This window comes from Castor canadensis, chromosome 9, assembly GCF_047511655.1.
Source record: "Castor canadensis chromosome 9, mCasCan1.hap1v2, whole genome shotgun sequence".
Taxonomy (NCBI): domain Eukaryota; kingdom Metazoa; phylum Chordata; class Mammalia; order Rodentia; family Castoridae; genus Castor; species Castor canadensis.
Window position 1 is genome coordinate 80,767,415 of NC_133394.1, and position 25,295 is coordinate 80,792,709.

General features: G+C 38.6%; 1 protein-coding gene across 1 annotated transcript in view; it reads left to right on the top strand.

The window, feature by feature from the left end:
* Nucleotides 1-17,929, top strand: part of LOC109674355 (broad substrate specificity ATP-binding cassette transporter ABCG2-like) — a 55,431-nt gene extending 37,502 nt beyond the window's left edge. The window contains exons 11-18 of the mRNA XM_074041778.1: nt 3,296-3,543; nt 6,792-6,874; nt 9,594-9,683; nt 10,846-10,970; nt 12,287-12,441; nt 13,168-13,257; nt 14,095-14,180; nt 16,037-17,929. Of these exons, the coding sequence (XP_073897879.1) occupies nt 3,296-3,543; nt 6,792-6,874; nt 9,594-9,683; nt 10,846-10,970; nt 12,287-12,441; nt 13,168-13,257; nt 14,095-14,180; nt 16,037-16,211 (1,052 nt within the window). The 3' untranslated portion in view covers nt 16,212-17,929. The remainder of the gene's footprint in view (nt 1-3,295; nt 3,544-6,791; nt 6,875-9,593; nt 9,684-10,845; nt 10,971-12,286; nt 12,442-13,167; nt 13,258-14,094; nt 14,181-16,036) is intronic.
* The last annotated feature ends 7,366 nt before the right edge of the window (nt 17,930-25,295 follow it).

Below are 25,295 nucleotides of genomic sequence, written 5' to 3' on the forward strand. Positions count from 1 at the left end.
TTGATATCAGACAGGGTCTGGCTATGTAGCAGGCTGGCTTTAACCTCATGATCCTTCTGCCTCTGACATCCAAGTGCTGCTATTATAACAATGTACCACAAATTGTTTGTTTATAATATTTTTAAAATAAAAATGACACTGTGCATTTTCACATAGTAGACAGCTACCACAAGAATTTTTAATAATTTTTTTATTATTAGGATATATTTCTTTTAAGGGGGATTCATTGTGACACTTCAGAATAGGCTTACATTATACATTGGTTAGATCACCTCCACCATCTCTTCCCCAATCCCCCTCCCACCCCACTTAAAGCAATTGCAAGAGGATTCATTGTTCTGTTTTGTACGTGTATATGAAATCTACCAACAATATTCCCTCTCCTTAATCTCTTTCATTCACCCTCCCCCATCCCACAAATACTTGCCAGAAACAATACCTATTTTACACTCCTGTCTTTCATTATTAATTTCTAAGTTGATGTTCAAGGGGTTTCTCAATGCATCCCTGTTAGGAGTATACTATACTTTGGTCAATTCAACCCCTACCATTGTTCTCCCTTACCCATTCCCTTCCACCCCTCCCCCCATTTTTCAACAGCTTTCAATATATATCCTTATATATTCTACCTCTATGGATGTTATGTATTATGATATTGATGATGCTTTATCATTCTCTTTTCCTTTCCCTCCTTCCTTGAATTGCATAGTGTAGATCCATTATTACAAACATGTTCTACATCTGAATTTGTATATGATCATGTTTGGTTTTATGTATATATTTAACTTTTGGATCTATCTTCCACATATGAGAGAAAACATGCAACCCCTATCTTTTTCAGCCTGACTTACTTCATTTAACATGATGTCCTCCATGTATCTTCAAACTACATGGTACCATTCTTTCTGATGGCTGAGTAAAGCTCCATTGTGTGTGTGTGTGTGTGTGTGTGTGTGTGTGTGTGTATAGAAAGAGAGACAGATAGACAAATACATAGATTCAGGTATATACATATACAGATACACATATATATATAGAGAGATAGACAAATACATAGATGCAGATATATAAATATATATAGAAGAGAGAGGAGAGATAGATATATGTCTATATATACAGTTGTATATATAGAGGTAAATAGATAAATACATAGAGATATATAGATATCTACTATCTATCTATCTCTCTATATACATATCTACCTATCTATCTATTCTTGACCTATTCATCAGTTGTAGGGCATCTGGGTTGTTTTAATAGCTTGCCTATTGTGAACTGTGCTACGATTAACATCAGTGTACAGGTGTCTCTATTGCATCCTGACTTACGTTCCTTTGGATATATGCCCAGGAGTGGTATCACTGGATTATATGCCAGTTCTATTTTTATCTTTTTTTAGGAATTTCCACACTGTTTTCCATAATGGTTGTACTAATTTGCATTCCCACCAACAGTATAAAAGGATTCCTGCTTCACTACATCCTCACCAACATTTGTTATTTTTTTGCTCTTGAAGATGACCATCCTAACTGGGGTGAGATGAAATCTTCATGTAGTTTTGATTTGCATCCCTTTAAAGTTGAACACTTCTTCCTGTATTTATTGGCCATTTGCACCTCTTCCTTTAAAAATTCCCTATTTAACTCATATGCCCATTTCTTCACTGACTTGTTGATTCTTTGTTTTTGAGTTCCCTATAGATTCTGGATATTAGTCCCTTATTGGATGAATAGCTGCCAAAGATTTTCTCCCATTCTGTGGGCAGTATCTTAAGTCTAGTGACTGTTTCTTTTGCTGTGAAGAAGCTTTTTAGTTTGATGCAGTCCCATTTGTTCATTCTTTCTCTTAGATGCCGAACAGTTGGAATTCTATTTAGGAAATCATTCCCTATGCCCATCTATTCCAGTGTGTTTTATACTGCTTCCTGTAGTTGTTTCAAAGTTTCAGACTGTTGAGTTGATTTTGGTACAGGGTGAGAGACAGGGATCTAGTTTCAGTCTTCTACATGTGGGTATTCTGTTTTCCCATCAGCATTTGTTGAAGAGGCTATCTTTTCTCCATAGCGTGCCTTTGGGCTACTTTGTGGATAATCAGTTGCCTGTAATTGCATGAGTTTATGTCTGGGTCCTCTATTCTAATATATTGTTCTTCATTTTGGTTTTTGTGCCAATACCATGCTGTTTTTATTGTTATGGCTATGTAGTATAGTTTGAATTTGGGAATTGTCATACCTTCAGCATTGGACTTTTTGCTCCAAATTGCTTTGGCTATTGAGGTCTTCTTTTTCATACGAATTTTAAGATTTATTTTTTTTATCTCTATGAAGAATGTCATTGGAATTTTGATGTAAATTACAATGAATATGTAGATGACTTTTGGTAGTATAGCCATTTTCACAATGTTGAGTTTGGGTTATCTTCCCATCTTCTAAGTTTTCTTTGATTTCTCTCTTCAGTGATTTGTAGTTTTCATTGAAAAGGTCTTTGGTTTCCTTCATCAAACTTATCCCAACATATTTTTTGAGGCTATTGTAAATGAGATTGTTTCCCTGATTTCATTCTCAGTCTGTTCATTGTTGGTATATAGAAAGGATGCTGATTTCTGTATATTAATATTATATCCTACTACTATGCCAAGACAGTTCATGATTTCTAAGAGGTTTTGGTGGAGTTTTTAGGATCTTTTAGGTATAAGATCATATTATCTGCAAGTAGGGATAATTTGACTTCTTCCTTCTCTTTTGAATCCCTTTTATTTCTTGCTCTTGTCTTATTGCTCCGGCTAGTAATTCCAAAACTATATTGAATAGAAATGAGGAAAGCCAGCATCTGTGTCTCCTTCCTGACTTTGGTGGAAATGGTTTCAGTTTTCCATTTAGTATAGTGTGAGCTATATGTTTGTTGTATAACCTTTATTATATTAAGGAACATTCCTTCTATTCTTAATTTCTTCAGTGCTTTTATCATGAAAGGGTGCTAAATTTTCTCAAAGACTTTTTTTGCAAACACAAGATTTTTGTATTAAGAATTATAACTGTGTATGTTAGAAGTCTATTTTAAGAGTTAGGGTCCAAATGTTAAGAAAAGTGCTGTGAGTTTACTGTAACCAAAGATATGGCAGTGTTCAGTCAACTAGCTGTGTTTTATTTCATGTAAAACAATGAGAACAGCAGTAATTGTTTTGTGGGCATGATTTAGAATGTGGTGTCATTCAAGAAAGGAGTTGCAGAAAAATGGGTTAAATCAGCTGTCAACTGTTAGTAGTGTTCCCTTCTTTATCCATTTTTATTCTAAAGCCAATGCGACTGAAGAACTTGCCAAGACACAAAAGCCAGGCATAGAACAATTAGCTGAGTCTTATGCCAACTCCACCTTCTACCGAGAAACCAACACTGAATTAGACAAACTCTCACGGGTTCAGGAGGAGAAGAGCTTGGCCTTCAAGGAGATCACCTGTGTCACCTCCTTCTGTCATCAGCTCAGATGGATTATCTGGCGTTCCTTGAAAAATTTGAAGGCTTTTCCTCGGGTTACTTTACTTCAGGTAACTAACCAATTGTTTAACTCAACTGCTAAATACTGATGTGGTAGCAATTTGGCTGTATGTGGTGAGGCTCAGATCACTTTTATCTTCTTCCAACCTTCCATTTACTTGTCATTTCACTACATTTGTGACATAGAAAAAGTCAATTGAAAAAGAAAAATACAATTAGGTTTTTACTGTGGAAAGTTTCTATTGTGCCTTTTGTTTTCTGGACAACTGGATTCAAAATTTGGGTTGATTTAGAGAAGCTGTAATGGATAATCTGAGTAGAATTTTTTTTTTCAAAGGTTGTAAGCATTTCAGTCACATTTGGGGTTTTCCATTTTCATTCACAGGCTCGTTCCACAAGTTCAACATAAGATCATGTGTTGCCTTTGGGGACTCCAATACAGTAGTGAACAAAATGTGTAATAACAAATATCTCTACTCTCATGAAACTTACTTTCTCATAAAGGCAAAGAGATGATAACTGAATAAAGAAATAAAATTTATTTATTGGTGGAGAAGGATTAGGGAGATTCTCTTCTATCTCTTCCTCCTACTTTTTCTTCTTCTTTATCCTTTCCTTCTCTTTCGTCTCCTTTTCCTTCTTTGTCTTTTATGCAGTGCTAGGGATTGAGAGTTGCTTCTTCAGTGTGATTTATGGATTGAAGGTTTTTGTGAGACTGAGATTTGAACTCGGGGCTTCATCCTTGCAAAGTAGACCCTTTATGGCTTGAGCCACACCTCCATTCCATTTTACTCTGGTTATTTTGGAGAATAGCTTCTCATCAACTATTTGCCAGGGTTGGCCTTCAACCTCAATCCTCTTGTTCTTGGCCTCCCAAGTAGCTAGGATTGTAGACATGAGCCATTGGCACCTGGCTTGGGTTTTTCTTAGTTGCCTTTAAGAGTAATTTACAAGTGTCATGTTCTAAGAAACTTGAGTATTACTTCTGGACAGGTCACAATTAGAACAGTGTTTTACCAAACACCAGAATCATTCCTGTTTTGGTGGTATGCTTCTTTAAGATGTAAGCACCAGACCCAGAGCCTCCAGGTTTCATGTTCAGCCTACCTGCTTCATCAGTGTATTCAATCCCACAAAAGGAATTCCACCAGAAGCAGTCTCTAGAATAAGGGTAGAAGCTCATATTCCTCTTAGTTTAGTGGAACAACTCTTATAAATGCTAAAATGTTAGATTAGGGTAGACAAACTCCTTTTGGTAAAGGGCCAGATAGTAAATATTTTATACTTTTCAAATAGTATATGGTCTTTGATCCATCATCAACCCTACCATTTTGTTGTGAAAGCAACTATAAGTAATACAAAAACAAATTAGCATAGCTGTGTCCCAATATAGCTATAGTCGTGGACACTGAACTTTCAGTTTCATATAAATTTCACATTTCAAGAATTATTTATCATTAATTTGTGGAGTTGTCATCATTTCCATTAGCATGTGAAACATTTGACCATGGATTTATTTTTTTAGTGCAAGCTACAAACATCCCTCAGAACACAGTGGAACAAAGTAGCAGGAACATATTTGGGAAATTTTTCTTTTAACTTTCTGTTCAAAGTAGATGCCTGGGGGCAGATGCACAAAACTGGCAGATAGTGTCAATTTGCTTAGCTTGACTGGTGGTTTTCTTTTCCTTCATTTAAAAAAAAATGAAACAATTTCAAAGTTGTAGAACTTTAAAACCTGTAGCTAACATCCTAATAATAATACTGAGAGTATTAGTACATGATACCATGTTTGAATGTAAAAGCCATAAAGAATTTGGAGTGTGTAGTGGAAGACTGAATAGTCTTTAAAGTTACACTGTGTGAAAGTGTAGCCTCTTGTATACCCGTGCACACTGCATGTTGGTGGAGCCATCGGTATTTATTTTGGAAGCTTGATCTACTGGAATAAAGTAGAGTATATTCAATAACAATGTGTTGGGTGAATTTTATTCTTAACTGTCTGTCTTATTAACAGAGATTTTAAGGCCATCTCCTAAGTGAAAAATTTATATAATATTCAGTTTAGAGTATGGTGTTCAGAAACAAGTATTTTCTGATCATGATTCTGTTTTTCTACTTTGCTTCATACTTGCCAAAAATGTCCTTTACAAATTACTTCGTGTCTTGAAATTGGTGTGGTTCTGAGATTTTTAATTTTAATTTTCTAAGGTATGTAGTAGGATATTTTATTTCCTTTAGATTATCATCTCCCACATCTTTCTAATTACCCTAAGAATAATAAGTGAATCTCTCAAATAAGTGACATCATGATGTAATCCTCAACCCCTTGTCAATAGAAACATGCTTTAGACACATTTTCTAAAACCAAAAGTGATACTGGTCCAGTGTCCTTGGGAGTCATCCACACAGATTGGGTAGGTGCAGATAGGTGAGGATGGTGAGGATCGGCACCCAGGTGTGCCACGTTGACTGTAGCTGAGGTGGATGGAGAAGCAATGACGAAGGACATGGGTAATGGAGGCACCTGCATGTCCCAGAAGAAGCTGGCTGAATTCTTTGGTGATAGTGATGACAATGCACTTTCCCCATGCAGCCTCCCCAGAGGTTGGCTAGGTGGGGGTCCAGTTCCCCCTACTTCCTTGTCATAAGAAATTACATTGCTAGAAATTGTGTCCTGATTGATTTGAATTTTTATTACTTATTCATTTTGGGGATCTATCCTAGAATCTGGCATGTGCTGTGCAATCTCCATACCACTGAGCTGCATCCTCAGCCTTGAACTATATATTTCTAATGTTTAGATTAAGGGCATCCTGATTTCACTTGAACTTACAAAACTGTACATGTTCCCTGCCAAATAGTTGTCAGTTCAGTCCAGCTGAAAACTTAGCCACTTGGACTTTGGATCTTTCCCCAAATGACTTCCTCAGGTGCCTGCAGTGCTCTGCTACCCTGAGTGGACTTGGGTGCCAGCACCTGACCTGGGCCGTGGACTGGCAGTGACTGGTAGAGCACTTGGAGCGGGGAACCTTAGCTTTTCCAGTGTCTGCTCTGTTGTCCTGTCAGCTCCCCAAGCAACAGACACCTTGACTTACAGTTAATCTAGAAATCATTCTAATAGCATGTACTGTTTTGTATTCTCCAAGGACTCTGGTCAAGCCATTTAAAATGTTTATTTCAGTTGCGAGATCTGACTATGTAGCCATGTATCTTATAATAATAAATGATGTACATTTTTTAAAACTCTAATAGCAACACTTTCATTTTTTATTTTCATTTTTCTTTTTTAAAAAAGACACTTATGACAGTCATACTGGGATTGATTGTTGGTGGCACTTTCAATCTGCTAAAAAATGAGTGTACCGAAGTCCAAAATAGGTGAGTAAATTCATATGTCAATTTTGAGAAAATAATGTTACTTTGTTCAAAACTCTAAACATCTATTAAGAATTTGAATTTATGACAAGAACAGAATGCTTGTCTCTGTTTTTGTGGGGGTAGGGTGAGTTAGTGCATCAAGAGTTGAATAGAAAAGCTAATTTTGAATTTCTTCTTTTGAGAAAATTCTGTTTAGTTCACTTGCCCATTTCTTTATTGATTCATTAGTTTTAGGAGAATTTAGTTTTTTAAGTTCCCTGTATATTAAGGTTATCAGTCCTTTGTCTGATGTGTAGCTGGCAAATATTTTCTCCCACTCTGTGGGTGTTCTCTTCAGTTTAGAGACCATTTTTTGATGAGCAGAAGCTTTTTAGTTTTATGGAGTCCCATTTATCTATGCTGTCTCTTAGTTGCTGTGCTGCTGGGGTTCCATTGAGAAAATTCTTACCTATACCTACTAATTCCAGAGTATTTCCTACTCTTTCCTGTATCAACTTCAGAGTTTGTGGTCTGATATTAAGATCCTTGATCCATTTTGAGTTAATATTGGTATAGGGTGATATACATGGATCTAGTTTTAGTTTTTTGCAGACTGCTAGCGAGTTTTCCCAGCAGTTTTTGTTGAAGAGACTGCTTTTTCTCCATCGTATATTTTTAGAGCCTTTGTCAAAGACAAGTTGGTTATAGTTGTGTGGCTTCATATCTGGGTCCTCTCTTCTGTTCCACTGGTCTTTATGTCTTAAACAGAACTTTTTCAAAGGAAGAAGTCCAGACGGCCAAAAAACACATGAAAAAATGCTCACCATCCCTGGCCATAAACGAAATGCAAATCAAAAGCACACTAAGATTCCACCTCACCCCTGATAGAATAGCCATCATTAAAAACACCACCAACAACAGGTGTTGGTGAGGATGTGGGGAAAAAGGAACACTCATACACTGCTGGTAGGAATGCAAGCTAGTGTAACCACTCTGGAAAACAATATAGAGGCTTCTTAAAAAACTAAACATAGATCTGCCATATGATCCAGCAATCCCACTCCTGGGAATATACCCAAAGGAATGCGACTCAGGTTGCTCCAGAGGCACCTGCACACCCATGTTTATTGCAGCACTATTTACAATAGCCAAGCTATGGAAACAGTGAAGATGCCCTACTACTGACAAATGGATTAAGAAAATGTGGTATTTATATACAATGGAATTTTATTTAGTCACAAAGAAGAATGAAATTTTGTCATTTGCAAGTAAATGGACAGAACTGGAGAACATCATCTTAAGTGAAGTTAGCCAGCCTCAGAAGGCAAAAAATCGCACGTGCTCCCTCATATGTGGAGTATAGACCTAAACCAAATGCAGTAATATTATGGACATGGGTCATACACTAAGGGGAGACTGTGCACAGGAGGGACAGGGAAAGGGAAGGAAACCAAAAACTTGAATATGGTTGATGTGCTTGCTGTAGAGGAATTATGATATAGTAATCTTAAACTGGCAGAGGCCACAATGAGAAGGGGATTAGGAAGTAGTGAAGAGGTCTGGTAGAGATGAACCAATGTGGGTTGTAATACACATGTGCATGGAAGCAATGCTAGGAATCTTTCTGTATAGCTGTCTTTACCTCAAAGTAGCAAAAACACTATGGCTTTCATATTACTTCTTATGTTTCCTTTTTAACAAAATTGGAGAACAAGAGGGTGGAACAGGTTTTGCACAGAAGTGGGGGTGTGGGGTGGGGGTGGTCCAAACTTTGTATATACATCTGAGTAAATGTAAAAATAATAAAATAAATAAGAATTAAATTTATGCATTGTAGAGTTAGAATTCTCTATATTTCTGTAACATTCTTTATTAGGTACATGACTTACATATATTTTCTCCTGCTCTCTGGGCTGCCTTTTCACTTTGACAGTGCCTTTGATGAATAAATGTTTTAAATTTTGATATAGCTAATTGTTTTCTTTTGTTGTTTGCTAGCCAGTTTCCTTGGTGTGTCTTGGTTTTTTTGGCCTGAGACTGTGGAGTAAGCACGTAGACTCAGTTTTTCCTAACTGTTATATGGACAACACTATGTCAGTGTGTGATCCTTAAGGGATTTCAGTCATGTTTCACCATGAGGCTTTTTAACGTCTGTGTCATGTTCTGAACACAGGCGCTCAGAGAAACATAAGAGGCCTCAAGGTTCTCATTGTAATTTGTGTATTGAGAACCACTCTGCTGGCCCCTGGACTCCATGATTGACGCCCACTGCCTCAAGCTACTTCCCATAAGCCAGAGGAGTGGATGGCGTTATCTCCATTTTTACTATTGAGCAAAATTGAGAAAGCTTATGTTTGATGTCTGCAAGAAAGCTGATTATTCTGAAAGAAAATAATCTGCAGGTTAGGACTTTTACACTGTGTTGTAGGAAACAACTAAAAAAATTTTGAGAAACCTGTTATGAACTGAAACTTTAAAGATGAAGTGGAAAGCAACTCCTTAGTGTTCTTGGAAGAAAAACCCAAAGAAATAATGAAGAGCTTTAGCTGTTTCCTCAGTTGGTTTTGGTGAAATTGGGCATTAACCTTTTCTCAGTTTTAAATTTTTTGTTTAACTTATTTCAGTATTTATTTTTGATTCACCATTGCTGCCATTGTTAAAGCATTCAGAGTTCTGTGGATAGAAATCCACTTGATAGCACTGAATTCACTGTGTGCTCTGCTCCCATTCTGTCCTGCAGAGCTTCACTGCTCTTCCTGCTGACAGTCTTCCAGTGTATCACCAGCGTATCTTCTGGCGAGCTCTTTGTGCTCGAGCAGAAGCTCTTTATGTAAGTAGTCCCTGTTCTAGAAGGGCCATTGCTTGCTGTTGACCACCCTGGTCACATCCAGAACTGGGCCTAGGATGCAATCCTATGGATTGCCACTATTTTCTTGTGTTGCATTTCGTTACTTTTAGTTGACAAATATAAATTATATGCACTTATCACTGACAACATGGGCTTTATAAGTACGTGTAGAGATTACCACTATAAACTGAGTAAAAGCAGTCATGATTCAGATAGAAAATGAAGAACCTGTGGCACCTGCTACTGAGGGAAAGGAGACTTTCAAGGTTGGGGTGCATTCAGCAAACTCAGTGCTCCCTCAGGGGAGGGAAAGCATCTTTTGTTTTAGGAAAAAAACAGGTCTTACTAACCCAAGCTAGAAAAGATTGAGGGGCTCAGGAGAGAGGAAGTGGTGGACTCAACAGCAAGTAGAAGGTGGGAGGCAAAGTTGACAAAGAATCTGAGCAAGTTTCACCCACAGTGGGTGAAGAAGAGGGCAGAGCCAGAGGGCAGCTTTACATCACAGCAAGACTTGTCTCTTGTGTTTTGCAAACATGGAAGAGCTTTGTCCATATTTACTTGCCAAGGACAGGAATCTTCAGAGAGGGGAAGAATGAAAAAGTTTAGAATGACAGTAGAAAAGTATCAGGAAGTGGGCTGGCCATTGGAGGCGAGGCCATTGAAGAAGTCTTTTTCCTTTTTTGACATGAGAGTAGCAGAAGTAAACAGTGTAGTGACATTAAGCTTCCTTGGGGACCTGGGAGAAAAGCGAGTCACTTTCTTCATAACAGGAAGTGGGGAGGAGAAAAACTGCCATTATCCTGAGTTCAGTCCCCAATGCTATTGTGCAGAGAGTCAGTGTCAGAGGAAAGCCAGTGTGAGTCTATGAGGAGAGTGAGGAGACAGACTCTGTTTTCCTTGAGGGAGCTCAGAGGCCAAAGGAGGTTTGTGTGGCCAGAGTGTCATAGCAACAACTTCATGGGGATGGTACCCAGGAAGGCTGGTGCCTTAGATGGTGAAGGTGTGGGGTCAGACTGGATGGTATGGGAACCTGTTCTGTTAAACCCGAGGGGTAGGGCAGCAGAAATCTGAGTAGAAATCATCTCATCTGGTCTGTGCCTTCTGAAACTAATCTGAATGTTTGATGTGTATTTCTGTTTTGTAGACATGAGCATATCGGTGCATACTACAGTGTGTTACCATATTTCTTAGGAAAACTGGTATCTGAGTTAATACCTAGGAGGTTACTTCCAAGTATTATAATTACTTCTATGCTATACTTCATGGTTGGTGAGTAACAAAACAAAAAAAAAGGTGTCTTTAGTGTTAGACATGAGGGAATCCAGGTTCTCTCTACAAGCATACTCTTGGTTCTCAAAATTACAAACTAAGCCATAAGCTAGGGGAGCATGTACCCATTGCCCACACCTAAAAAGCTGTTCAATGTGGGTATTGTGTCAAGACTTGTTCCCAACTGAACCTTTAAACCTATTTATTAAATTATGTTTTACTGAAAGATGCTATGTGTCATGAATAAATATGAAAAGAATTTATAAAACTATTGAAGACTCTGCCCAGAATACGGAATATTTACCTATCTACCTATTTATTTTCCTATGTACATATATCTTTATAGAGATAAAATATAGCTGAGTTGGTGATATCTCTATTATCTACAGGGATATATATATATATATGTTTAAAAAAAGCATGCTTACATTCTTTCCCCCCTCTAATTTTGTAAAAGAAAGATGTTGACTTGGGGATTGCTGATTTAATATAAATATTGTTGGTGGAGGTAGACAGATTCATATGTAAACTCAGGCTTCACCCTGATGCACTAAATTAGAGTTTCCATATATTTCATTGATGTGCTCACACAGATTCCAGACAGATCTATCTTGACCATAGTGTACAGGAAAACTACCACGGATGGTGCTTAAAACTTTTATTTAATAGAGAAGAGGTGTGTTGTGAAGAATAAGGCATGGAATCTAGACCACCCAGACTCCTGATTAATGCAAATCTTCAGACTGCACAACCCAGACCATTAATTCACTACAACTCTGAACTGGTTTATGAAATTTGTCTTATCTTGGTCCTCAATCACAGAGTTATGAGGTCATTTGCCCAGGGAGGGGAATAATGTTTGTGGGCCTCCTCCACCCCACCCCCGCCCACAAGGTATTAAAACCACTGTGAGGTCATATCATATGATCCTAATCCCAGTGCCTTCATTACTGTAGTTACAGCAAACACTGGGTGATGTGCAGATGTCCGGGTAGATGAGCGCCTCGTCCTGATGTTTCCTGTCAGAGGAGAAGGCAGCACTGTTTCCTGTAGCTCACCATCGCAGGAACTCAGAGAGTTCATAATTACACACACGGGACACAGGTGTTATATGGAAACGTGCTTTTGCAATAAGCATAAAGAAGAACACTGAGTGATAACTGTATAGCAACAGGGAAGGAAACGGTGAGACTGGTGACCCAGGGTCATTGGATAGCCAGTGTCTTTGTTCAACCCTGACACTAACGTATCAGATTATTACAGATTTATTTGCATAACACACAGTCTTGAAGACTGACACTTCTTTTCTTTGTAAGGATTAAACCCAAGCGTGATGGCTTTTGTCATTACGATATTTATTGTCTTGATGTTGGGTTTTTCGGCCAGTTCTCTATCACTATCTTTCGGAGCAGGTGAGAATGCAGTGTCTATATCAACACTTCTCGTGACTACCTACTTTGTGTTCATGCTGGTGAGTATGACGTGTATTTCTCTGAGAGGAAATTTTTCCTCATATCCCTTCTGCACATTCATCTATCATGTAAAACCTACTTCGAGGACTTACACCTTGGACTCTGACACTTTCAAGAGATCATACGATGGAATATAGCTATATTTAAGAAAGAACCAGCTTTCCTCCTAGCCCACAGGCAGCCTTTTTTTGGCTACTGTTTCATATAGGTTTATTAGGGAAAACAGATGGGAGTACAGTTGGCCCATCATGATCATGTGTTCTTCATCCATAGAATCAGCCAACTACAGATCAAAAATATATAAAACAAAGATTATGGTTTGCACTGAATATGTAGTTTTTCTTTTCTTGCCATTATTCTCTAAACTCTACAGTGGTATCTACAGATTTTGCTATGTGTGTGGGAGGTCCTAGAAGCAATCCCCTTCTACTGCAGGCAGTGACAGAGAAAGCTGAAGGCAAATTTTAGGGATTTCTAAAATAAGAAGAATAAATGATGTGGCTTATACACATATTTTTCTTCTTTTAAAGCCAAAAATAGCCTTTGCTACACAGAAGTATGTACCTGCATGAAGAAAATTAGCATTTGAGTAAGTTGAAAGATTTCGAAAGAGTTCATCCTAGCAGAATTGCTTACCAGATTTTAGGGTTCTTACAGAATGTCTCGTTCAGAATCTTCATGAAATCATTGGTCCAGTTCTGATTTTTGGATTTTGTTTTTTGTAGTATTTTTTAGGTCTGTCACTGTTTTTTGGAACCATTGTGCCTGGGCTATCATGGCTTCAGTACTTCAGTGTTCCTTACTATGGTTTTACGGTAAGCAGTCCTCATCTGTCACTATGACTTGGTTTCTAAGCTGGACACCACCAAAAGAAAGCCTTACTGTGTCAGTTCCCTGCCACAAGTGGGAAAGCCTTCCATCCAGGAATTTCCTTTCAGGAACAATGGATGAGTATTTCCTGTGAGCCTGGGTTAGCACAAGGTCAGGAGTCATCTGAGGTTTCCCCCAGGCACCCGGTTGTTTGAGGAAGATGAAGGGTCAGAGAAATCTCAGAGGATAGGGGAAATGGACTAGTTGATGGAAATCATTGTTGTGTTTCAGGTCAGTAAGAAAATAAGTGAGAGGATGGGAGACTAGAATGCATATATAAAGAGAAATTAGAAAAGAAACAAACATGTAATACAGCCATATTGGCTTTAGCAAACTAATCTCTAAAGTAAACTGTGTGTGTCTTAATACAGCAAAACTCAGTTTCTGGTTCCCTTAATTTCAGCTGGTTTTGGTGAAAACAAAGAAGAAAACATCATTATGATAAATCAACAATATCCATTGGATACCATTATAACATTTTAATTGTAGTGTTTGTGAGATTATAAAATTGGGGGGTGGAGGGGAAGCTGGGAGAAGGAAGGAGCTCTGCGGTAATCTGCCCAGAGGTTTCCCTTCTTGGGCAATTAAGCAATATCCTAACCCTAGGCCTCTTGACTGCCTGGGGAAATAAACTTAGATTCTTAGCTGCTTTGACGGGGCAAAGACTATGACTATGAAACATGGTGTGTTTTTAACAATAAAGATTAAGCTTGAAGGTAGAATTGTTTCTTCTTTGGAAACTTTTAAACTGTTTATCTTGCCCTGCTCCCCCTATGTTACAGGCTTTGCAGCATAATGAATTGTTGGGGCAAAACTTCTGGCCAGACATCAATACAACACAAAGTAGTCACTGTCCAAACTATGTAATGTAAGTTTGTGTTCAATGTCCTTTTGGGTTTGCTTACCATTTAGTGTGATGTAGAAAGGTCCCTGGGCCTACAACTGGTACCAGTGAGTTCAGGGTCAATAACCTTTCTGTGTCTAAGTTTTCTCAACTGTAAAGTGAGTCACTGTGCCCTACTGCATGTGTGCATGCTGTACTCCTGTTCTTCTACAGTAAAAATCATACACAGTATATAGAAATGTTTCCTTTGGGCCTTGTGAAAGATCACTTTGATATTTTAATTGTAGGTTTCAGTGCTTACTTTTCAGAGTATTTGAGTTAGAAAAGAGATGCTTTGATAGTTTAGCAAGGGCTTGAGGTCTCTGAACTGTGTGGTTTAGATGTTGCCTCTGAGCCCAGCCTGTGGACAGCAGTGACAGCTGAAAGGCAGTAAGAGCACAAAGCGGGTGGACATCTCCTGTCAGGATGCAGGCACTTCCCTCTGCCTCCTCCCTTTGAGAGAATGCAGGAAATCAAATGCCGCCGTACAGCTGTGTGTGTCTGTGTGTGTGTGTGTGTGTGTGTGTGTGTGTGTGTGTGTGTGTGTGTGTGTGTATTTAAGCTATCCTGGGACACTCTCTCTGAGAGGATGCATTCTCTAAAGAAAGAAACACATATTTCAGGAAGTTGAGAAGGAAATTTGATTTTTTCTTAATGTCACTGAAACAAATGCAGGTCTAATAAAATTAGAAGATCTCGTTTTAAAATGTTAATATTTTTCTATGATTGTTAATGTTCTGATTTTGATATATAAATTAACAAGAGAAAAGAGAATGCTATTTTCCTAAATCCTCAATTTTTTAATAGTATTAAATAATTCTAATGATATAACAGATCTCTGTTGAATTATTCACAGGAAACCCTCTGTAAGAAGAGGTTTGCTTTACACTGCCCATTCCCTTGGGTTTGATCTGGGCATGGCGTCTTTGTAACACAAAGTTCCTGCCAGCTTGCTGTTCAGGAGGAGTTTGACAAGACAAGTGGGACCAGATAAGAAGACACCACCACAAACCCCTCACTCCCATAAGGATTACCCTCAGAAGATGAAAGAGAGGCCATGGCTGGTTTTGGGAAATTCCAAGAGATGCACAGGAATGGCAGCAGGCAATAACTGTGTCTGTACCTGGTGGTTTTAGTACCAGGTGTGTTTCTGGCCTGTGGCAGGCCACTCCATCCTGCTCTGTACTCCAGCTGCTGCTTGAGTTTAATCTGATACCTGGGCTACTGGTGACTTCCTGTACCTGAGTGTCTGTGATGCTCATTGGAGACTTGGAGTGAGAGCTGACAGAAAGTGACTGTGCTGATGCCCTTCTCCCCACTGTGCCCAGGTTTAGAATTCTTAGTCAGTGTTCTGAGCACGGCTAACCTGTGAGTGAACAGAGCCACAGAGAGTATTGATGATCTTCAGGAGGGCCTTAGGTGTCCTTGGTGAAAGCTGAGGTTTTCCCCATCAGCAGGAAGTGAAAAGTTAATTGATAAATCCTCTGCCCTTTGCAGAGTGCAGCATTATAGATTTGTAAATGAATGAATCTGAGGAGCTTGAAACTTGGTTCATAAGGTGACTGTGAACTTGGCCAAGTTCCTTAGGCTTCCTTCTCCTCCTCTTTTAAGTGTGTATAATATCTGCCAGTTTGGATGATTTTAGAAATTAACTGAGCTTTAGATGCAAGTTGCTTAGCATGGCATCCACCAAAGTTGTAAGCACCAGTGACTGTGGATGAAGGAATGATTATTAACGATGCAGTTAACCTAAAGACTTTTAAATAAGACACAGTGAATATACTGAGTACGATGTGACGTATGCTAGGAATGGAGTTACATTTTCGTGTGTTGAATTGCAGATGTACTGGTGAAGAATTCTTGAGAATGCAGAACATCGATCTCTCACCTTGGGGCTTGTGGAAGAACCACGTGGCAATGGCTTCCATGATGATTATCTTCCTCACAATCACCTTTCTACAATTGTTATATTTTAACAAGAACAATCTTGGGCTGGGTGTGCGGCTCAAGTTGTAGAGAGCCTGCTTGAAAACACAAGACCCCGAGTTCAAATCCAAGTACTACCAAAGAAGAAATTTTTAAATTCCTATTGAATTTGCTATGAATTACCCTTAATAACGAGCTCTTTGATTTATTTTAAGTATTTAATGAAGATATTTTTGTTAACTTCTGTTTAATTGCCATCACACTATGGTTCAGCAATGATCATTTTCCAACTGAACCATTCACAACAAAGTCAATTACAGGTAAAAGAATCTGAGCTAAAGCCTAATATGTATCCGTTCAAGTTGTCAGACAGTAACCCTGAGAAATAATCCAGTCTAGTTTATTGACTCATGAAAGGAGAATCGAGTTCTAGAAAGTCTTGACAAGTTACTAATGGATCTGACATCAGTTTCCTCATCTTTGGAATGATTGGGTTGGTCCCTATCCCTCCAGATTTAATAGTCTATGAATCTGTGATCTGCCATTGTGGAATAAATGATAATCTATTAATGCTGTATGAATGAAATCTAAAGTATGTCAGAAAAAACAATGTGATTTCTAGGATGAAAGAAGTCCTGCTGATAGAAAACAGTGTTTCTGATAAGCTTGTTGTGGTTGGTAGAACTTGCTGATAGTTTTCAGGAACCTTGACTGGAGCTCTGGTCTGCAAGTGCAGTAGAAGGCCAGGGTCTGGTGATATGGTTATTGTACCGTTTCTGGGACATTGCACTTTGAAGTGTCACTTACCTCACAGGGTAGCTCAGTGGTAGATAATAGAGTGCCTGAACCTTCTGAGGAACTTGGCTAAGATGTCCTCCATGGAGAGCTGACCACTTTGGATTTCCAAATTTCCAAGGTCCTCACTGGCTAAGAAAATCTTAGATTCTGTTTCAAGATCTATTATTTTTGTCCTTGCCAGTTCCCCCTGTTGCTTGTACACCTCATTTACATCCCTAAGTTCTCTTCATTCTAACCTTTACCAAAATAGGAAAATCTTTACCACTAATACTTTTTTAAATGAATGGTAATATAGCAAAAAGTACAGTTCAGTGAATTACCATAAAATGAAGACACATGTATGACCCCTACTCCCAGGTCAAGAAATCAAACATGACCAAAACATGGAAGCCTTCACTTCCTCTTCCCAATCACTACTTCCTCCTGTCCCCATGGGTTGTTTCTGAAGTGACGCTATGTATTCCTTTCTGTTGCTATTGTCAGAGCATCAATACAGTTCAGTTTTGTGTTCTTATGTACACAGGTGTATATTTATGTCTCCCTCACCCTTTTTAATGAAATTTTAATTTTCAAATAATTTAAGATCTGCAGAAAAGTTACAGAGATAATGTGGAAAGTTCCCATGTGTCCTCTGCCCAGGTCTCCTTAATGTTAACATTTTTATACCAAGGTCCATTTGTCAAAGCTATGATAAAAACATTGGGACACTGCTGTTGACTGCACTGTAACTTTGTTCACATACCATCAGTCTTCCACTTATATTTATTGTTTTCGGATTCAATTCAGGAGGTCATATTGCATGTAGCTCCAGCATTTTAAAACAAATTCTTATAGGAATTACGGGAGCTGGGAGATCATCAGATATGGACTATGGAGGTCTTCAAATATCTTTGACCCCATCAGTGGGTGCCCTGTAATGTTGTTGCAGCATACCGGTTTCTTTGAGATACTTCCTTTGGTGTCTCTCTCTCTCTCTGCTATTGCCTTCCTTAACACACCTCACAAATAAAGTGTCAAACCATGTCCTTGTCTTGGCTCTTCTCTCCTAGGAACATGGACTGAAAAACCTTCAAATTAAGGCCAGAAACAATGTGTCCACTGTAACTACAACTTCCCAACTTATTTACACATAAGATTTCTTTAGATAACACGAAGAATCAACACAAATTCTGAGCTACTAAAGAAGTTTAAAAGTGCCAAATGTAAGGTTACTGTATTTGAAATTATAATTTTCCCTTATTATGCAAGTAAATATTATAATGAAAGACAAGATTATGTTCGTCAAAATCAAGTAAAATTTTATTATCCTGAAATATTCATGAAATTATTGGGGCAAAAGGTTCATATTAGTAAGTGCATAACTACTTTAAGATACTTTAGCAAAAACATTTAAAGGACATAAAGGAAGATCTGAATCAGTGGAGCAGTACCATATTTTTGATATTGTTAATATGTCAGTTCTCCCCAAATACATCCATCAAACTTGTTTTTACATTAACATGGATAAACAAAGGTTCACAAAAATAAAAGGTAAAAAGTTCACAACCAGACACACACAGATGTGAGTCTGACGTTTATCAGTAATACCATGAAGTAGTGAGGAAAATGACGATTTAATAGAAAATGTTTACGAAACTAACTTATTATATGGAGAAACTATCCATGAACCTCATGCAAATTTATTTATTTTTGGCAGTACTGGAATTCAAACTCAGGGTCTTGTTGCTTGCTAGATAAGTGTTCTACCACTTGACTCATGCCTGCAGTCCTCTTCAATGTTACTTTTAACTTGTATTAAATGTGAAAGGTAAAACCATACGATCAATATATAAGAATTAAAAATCATGAAGGTCTATTTAAGAATCCCTAAAACCCAGTAATGCAAAAAATTGATTGATTTTATTATGTAAAAATGAAGACAACACTGACAGTTATCAGATATTAATAGGGTCAAAACTGGTAAAGGAATAATTCTTAAACCATACAAAAAACTTTTATAAATCAATAAAAGGACCTTGACCCAGCTGATAAATAGGCAATGAACAAAAACAAACTTGTTCCCCATTAGACAAAAAATAATATTTGAAAAGTTTGTGCAGTTTGTAAAAGTGAAAACTCAAATGCTTGACAACTGTAGGAATCAGAAATGCAAAATAAAATGAGGTCTCATTTTAAATCCATTCCATCAGGAAACCGATGGTACCAAGGCTAGTGAGGGTGTGCTACTACCTGTCTTCCTGCATGGGTGGAGTTGTAGACTGAGAACTCATCTGGGAGGGCAACCTGACAGCTGTGGGTGAAGCCTTTGGTCACTTGGGTCTCAGCACTCCATCCCTATTATGTGCTAGGAGGAACACATGAAAAGCCAACAAGGGAATTACGTATGTGTAAAGATTTGGAAAGGAGGCATTAGAGCCAAGAAATGATCGGTAAATATGCTGCCTGGATGGAAGAATTATGACCCTATCATCAGAATAACTTGTTACACTACATAATACAGAACAGATAGCCCTTAAAATTATATTGTAAGGAAAAACAAGATCCTAGTACATTAGTATACATGTACTTACTTATATTATAATTGCATTTATTTAAATACATAAACTTTTTTTACATATACAGAATTATCAGAATGGGTAGTCTGGAGTTGGAGAACAAAATATAATTGTGGTGGGTAAGATAAAATGTCTTAAATTTTTATTCGGGTTGGTATGAGGAACAGATGACACATGCTCAAAAAATACAAATTGTGGGCCAGGCATGGTTGTGCACATCTGTAATCCCAGCTACTGAGGAGACAGAGGCAGGAGGATTTAAGTCCATGGCTGGCCCAGGCAAAAGTGCAAGATCCTATCTAAAAACAAACTAAGACAAAAAGGGCTGGGGGCATGGCTGAAGTGTAAAGCCTTTGCCTGGGCAGCACAAGGCCGTGAGGTCAATCCCCAGTATCACCCAAAAGAAATATCTATCTGCCTATACTATATATGTAATATAATGTTATTATATGTTATATGCTTTCATATATATTACACATATGAAATAATTTACATATATATGTAAGTTGATATGCATAGAATGCATTATACTAGAAATCTTTTTAATAGTTTTATTATACTTTGAATTAGTATACATTAATTAGCATACAGTAATAACACTTGGGGGTTTCATTGTGGTAATTCTATACATGTGATAGTGTACTCCGAACAAGTTCACTCCCTCCATTATAGTCCTGTTCTCTCCTCCCTCCTTTTTTACAGTGTTTGGTGGGTTTCACTATCTATCTTCAAACACATACATGTAGCATATTTTGGTTCTGTTCCCCCTCAGTATCTTTTTCCTTTCCTCCCCCTCCCATTGATTCCCCCCCACACTCTTCCCTTCTCACCTTTATGTTCCATTAGTGTTATTATTATCATCATCATTTTAAGTCTAGGTTCCACACATGAGTGATAACATGCAATATTGGGGTTTTTTGAGCTTGGGAGATCTCTCTCAGCCTGATGATCTCCAATTCCATTTAGTTTCCAGTAAATGACATAATTTTACAATTTCGTTTTTCTTTATGGTTAAGTAATACTCCACATTTGTGCATTTGTGTATATATATATTTTTTTCATTATGCATTCATTGTTTGTTGGGTACCTCAGCTTATTCCAGTTTGGATATTGTGAACAGAGGTGCGTAAACATGGGTTTGCAAGTATCTCTCTTGTGTACTGATTTACACTTGTGCAGGTGTATGCCCAAGAGTGGTAAGGCAGGGTCATAAGGCAGGTCTATTTTTCTTTTTAGAGGAAACCATACTGATTTCCACAGTGGTTGTACTAATTTACATTCCCAGCAACAGTGTGTATAAGGGTTCCTTCCCCCATACTCCAACTTCACCAGCATTTGTTTGTTTTCTTGGTCTCTGGGTGAGATGGAATCTTAGTGTAGTGTTTTTGTTTTGTTTTGGGTTTTTTTGGTGGTAGTGGGGTTTGACTCAAGACCTCATACTCACTAAGCAAGCTCTCTACAACTTGAGCCACTCTGCCAGACCTGTTTTTCTTGGGTATTTTTGAGATAGGGTCTCAAAAACTATTTGCTTGGACTGACTTTGAGCCATGATTCTCCTGCTCTTTGGCTCCTGAATAGCTAGGTTTATAGGCATGAGCTACAGGCACCTGGCCTTAGTGTAGTTTTAATTTACATTTCCTTTATGATTAAGGATGAATTTCTTCTGAGAACTGTCTTCAAGTTGTTTACTCATCTATTAGTTATTTGGTTTTTTGCTGTTTAGTTTTTTGAGCTCTTTGTATATTCTGTATATTACTACAGAGTAATAAAAGAAGAAGGTAAAATAAATCACCAGTAGAATAGTCTGTATACGAGAGACAAGAAAATTGAAAAAAATGGAAAAGCAAGGGAAAAAATAACAATATAAAAGAGATAAATTACAACTTTAATTTTTTTTAAAGTCACTATATATTATTCCTTGTTGAGAAGAGTAAGTGTCTGCTGGGCTGCCTCAGTACATTGGATGCTCCCCTCCAGTCTCTGGTCCTCAGATCTTTGTCTGCAGGTCTCTTGTGTTTACTTACTGTTCCCTCAAGGCCCTGGATTGACCAGGTATAACAGGAGTGGAGGGAGAGGAGGGTTCTGGATTAGGGCTGCTACTGGGTGAGATGGGACAGCTCCAGGCCTATGTGTGAGCAGCTGAGTGTGGATGGTAGGGTTTCTGAGCACAGCTCGTGGATCAGTAAGCACCTAGTGGCTGGCTGCTCTGGCTTATCTGCAAGGAGCTTTTTATTCTTTGTCATCTAGGCCTCTAGTTTAATGTTTCATTTGAGGAGGGGCAAAGAGCTCCTGTCACTTGTGTGTAAATGCCCACTGCTGGGTTGAATGGTGGATTAAGGGCTCCATAGCTAGGTAATCAGCAAGCTTAGGCACCCTCACTGTCTTGGGACAGACTAGGATGCTGAGTTGTATCAGGCTGACCTCCCTGCTTCCTGTGATTCTTGGGACAGAAATCTTGGACTGAGCAGCTTCACAGCACCTGCTGGTAAAGGTCACCCACAGGGGACTTTCATCAGCCCACTGAATCAAAGGTTTTCTAGAGTGTGATGCATTATGTGATGTGATGTCAGCCTGTGTGCTGCACTGGCCCTCAGGACTGAACCAGTTTACCCTTCTGGCAGTGTCAGGCAGCCTTTTCTGCACCTGGCTTTGGACTTAGATGCTCTTGACCACTCTGTCCAGTGTCCTAGCTGAACAAGGCTTGACGACCTGCTCTTAGCCCTGTGTGCAGTTGTTTTGTTCACAGGATGGCCCTAACAAATAGCTCTTGTGGGAAGCAATTCAAGTCTAGACAAGGAAACAACAAGGACAACAACAAACCCCCAAAACCAAATAACCCTGAGCTGGAAGGGGCATAAGATGGAGCAGGCCCAGATCCATGTGGATCTGTGCTGTTAAGATGTTTGGTTAGAGATGGACATCTCTATCTGCTCTCTGTCCTTACACTAGTGCCCTCTTTTAGCTGCCAACTTACCCATCTCTCCTTGCAGCTATGCACTTGAGATTTTATTTCAGAATTGTGGAGACATGATTGCCTGTCAGCAATCAGCCATCTTGAACTTTTCCTTTCTTAGAAACCTTAATGACAAAAAATTAGTGATCAAGAAACTGCTTTGGTCTGTATTAATATTTTGGACATGTTCAAAGGAAGGATATCAAAATAAAATAGGACACTAATGGCCTTGATAAAAACATTTTTATTTTGGACTCAAATGAGACTTGAAAGATTGTTTTCCAATCTTTAAAAGCTCATCCTTTTATCTAATAGAAAGCAAATGTGTTTTGTTCAGGTAAAGGACAGACTGGAGTAAAATTATTAAAGTATTCCATATGTGTTTCAAGGTTTTCTTTTTTCTGAAGTTCAAATCTAAAGTCAGATAAATAGACAAAGATAAGTGACTCTACATCTGAAAGTATACATTCATTTCAAAGGTATGGTCAGATTTGTTTGATATATGAGACTGATCAGGATAAAGCATAAAATTAACATTGCTGACATTAATTCAGTACATCTCTTTAGAGAGGACATTCATAGGCACTTGGGTTTTCTGGGACTGCTGGCTACCTCCTGTGCTTATAGAATATTGCATTTCTCAAAATTGTTTTCTTAGCAAGCTCCTTGATAGCTTATAACTGTGATTCATCAGTAGGAAGAGCTCATATTTCCAAATAGCTCTTAGCATGATCTGGCATGCTCCTGGGTGACCCAACACCTCCAAGGTTTCCTCAACTTGGCAGGTCCATAGTGACAGGTGTTGTTCATGCAGTCTCCCAGCTTCTGGGGGCACTGTAGCTCCAGTGCCTAAGGCTACCCTTTCAGTGAGATGCTCTTGCTTTAGTGCTTATGTTGCATGATAGGGACCATGAATCATTTTAATTACGTCTTGGGTCTACTCTTTACCAATAGCATTAAATATTCCCTTCAATCACCTCACAATCAGCAGCAAGCACAAAGCCCTGGATTCAAACCCCAGTACCACCAAGTAAATAAATAAAAAGAAATTGAAAAAATGAGTAAATTGAAATAAAAATAAATAGCTTTGTGAAAAAAATTCCCTGTGTTGACAAGTGAGCACTCACATAATTGGAGTCTTGTATAAATTGGTAAAAAAAGGTTTTAAAGAGTTGTTTGGCAATTTGGATCAATACCATGTACTCATACTGATTAACCTAATTGTTACATTTCCACATATTTCCCCTCCAACTGTCAAGAAATAAATACAGCAAGTAGACCAAGATGGTGGATAGCTGAGGGATCCTGGGAACCTGAGCTCTATGATTTCAGAAAAATAATTCTGATGGCAGTAAGGATCAGATAACCCTGCTTTTTTTTTTTTCCAAATAAGATACTGCTAATACATAGGGTGCACATACTGTTCAATGACCAATGCTTAAGTTAGCTTTTTATACCATATAACAGCCAGGGAAGCCGGCACTAGGACCAGTAGCACCTGCCAGTTCACCCACTAGAAAGCCATTTTCCTTTTTGGCTTCTTTTTCCTGTCTTGGAAAAGTACAAATGCAATGCAGAGAACTATAGAATGAATCCTACAAGCATTTGGGACATCCTGGACCTGCTCAGACACAGAACCACAGACTCCTGCCTGCCAGTGTAGCCCTAGAGCTGACCCAATTCCACCCAAGTGAATCTGCAACCCTGTCAGTAGCACAGCCCTTGGAGGGAACCACAAGGTTCAGTGCAGCTGGTGGACAGATTGCGCCCCCCTGAACAAAACTGGGGGCAAAATAAACAGAGGGAATATTTCACCTCTGAATGGTGGGGGTGGACTGGAAAGCTGAACTGACCCAGCCTGTGTGGGGGCAGGAAAGGCCAGCTGTATTCTGGTGAACACATGGACCACCCTGGAAAAACAGAATGTGAGCTGAAACTGATAGACTTCCCAGAAAAATACCATTCACCAAAAAGCTTAATTTTAGCTTCCAGGCTTGCCTTCTACTCAGCAAAGCTATCATTTGAAATTAGAGGAATAAAGTCTTCCATGATAAACACAAGCTAAAACAATACATGACCACTAACTCACCACTACAAAAGATTCTGAAAGGACTCCTACACACAGAAGATGAAAAATTATGTGAATTATTAAACCTCAAGAGAAGAGCAGACAGGTAATCAGAGAATAAATAGAGTTACTTGCACACACACAAACCCTACACAACAAAAACAACTAAGTGGCAGGAACCATGTTAGGACCTGAGGATCTCCCACCTTGCAGATGACTTACTAGAAATTCCCCACTCAACCCCATAGACTGACAAAGAGACAATTGGTAACCTTTATCTCCCTGGATGGATGCCAAGGACAGTTGAGCAGACAGTGACCTAACTACAACTTATCTTTCTTGGTTGCCCAGAAATAATATCCCTTAGTGACCTTCCTGGTACTTTTCCACTAGCCCCCTATATCTAGCCCAAGCCTGTGTATGGCAATGGGCTCTAGCTCTCTTGCTGGGGTTCCCCTCCACAGGCCTCCTGCCTAAACAATAAACTCTGTGCTGGTGTTTGAGACATCTCTCTGCCTCCTCCATACCTCTTATTTTCTAACAGTTTATGCAAAATTTTCTAGATAACCTCTGTTGTCTAGGGTGATTCTAATACATTCGGTACCCTATATGTGTCTGTGACTGGGCTATTTGGGTTTACTAAAACTGTTCTTCCCCCTTACAACTGATAAAAATCTAAGGTTTTACTTCAAGAACAACAACTAAACTAATATGTATATATAACCTCTATAGAGCTATGATGCTATTGCTGGTTCCTTATACTAAACATATTTATGTTTTTCAAGTATATCAAGCCTGCT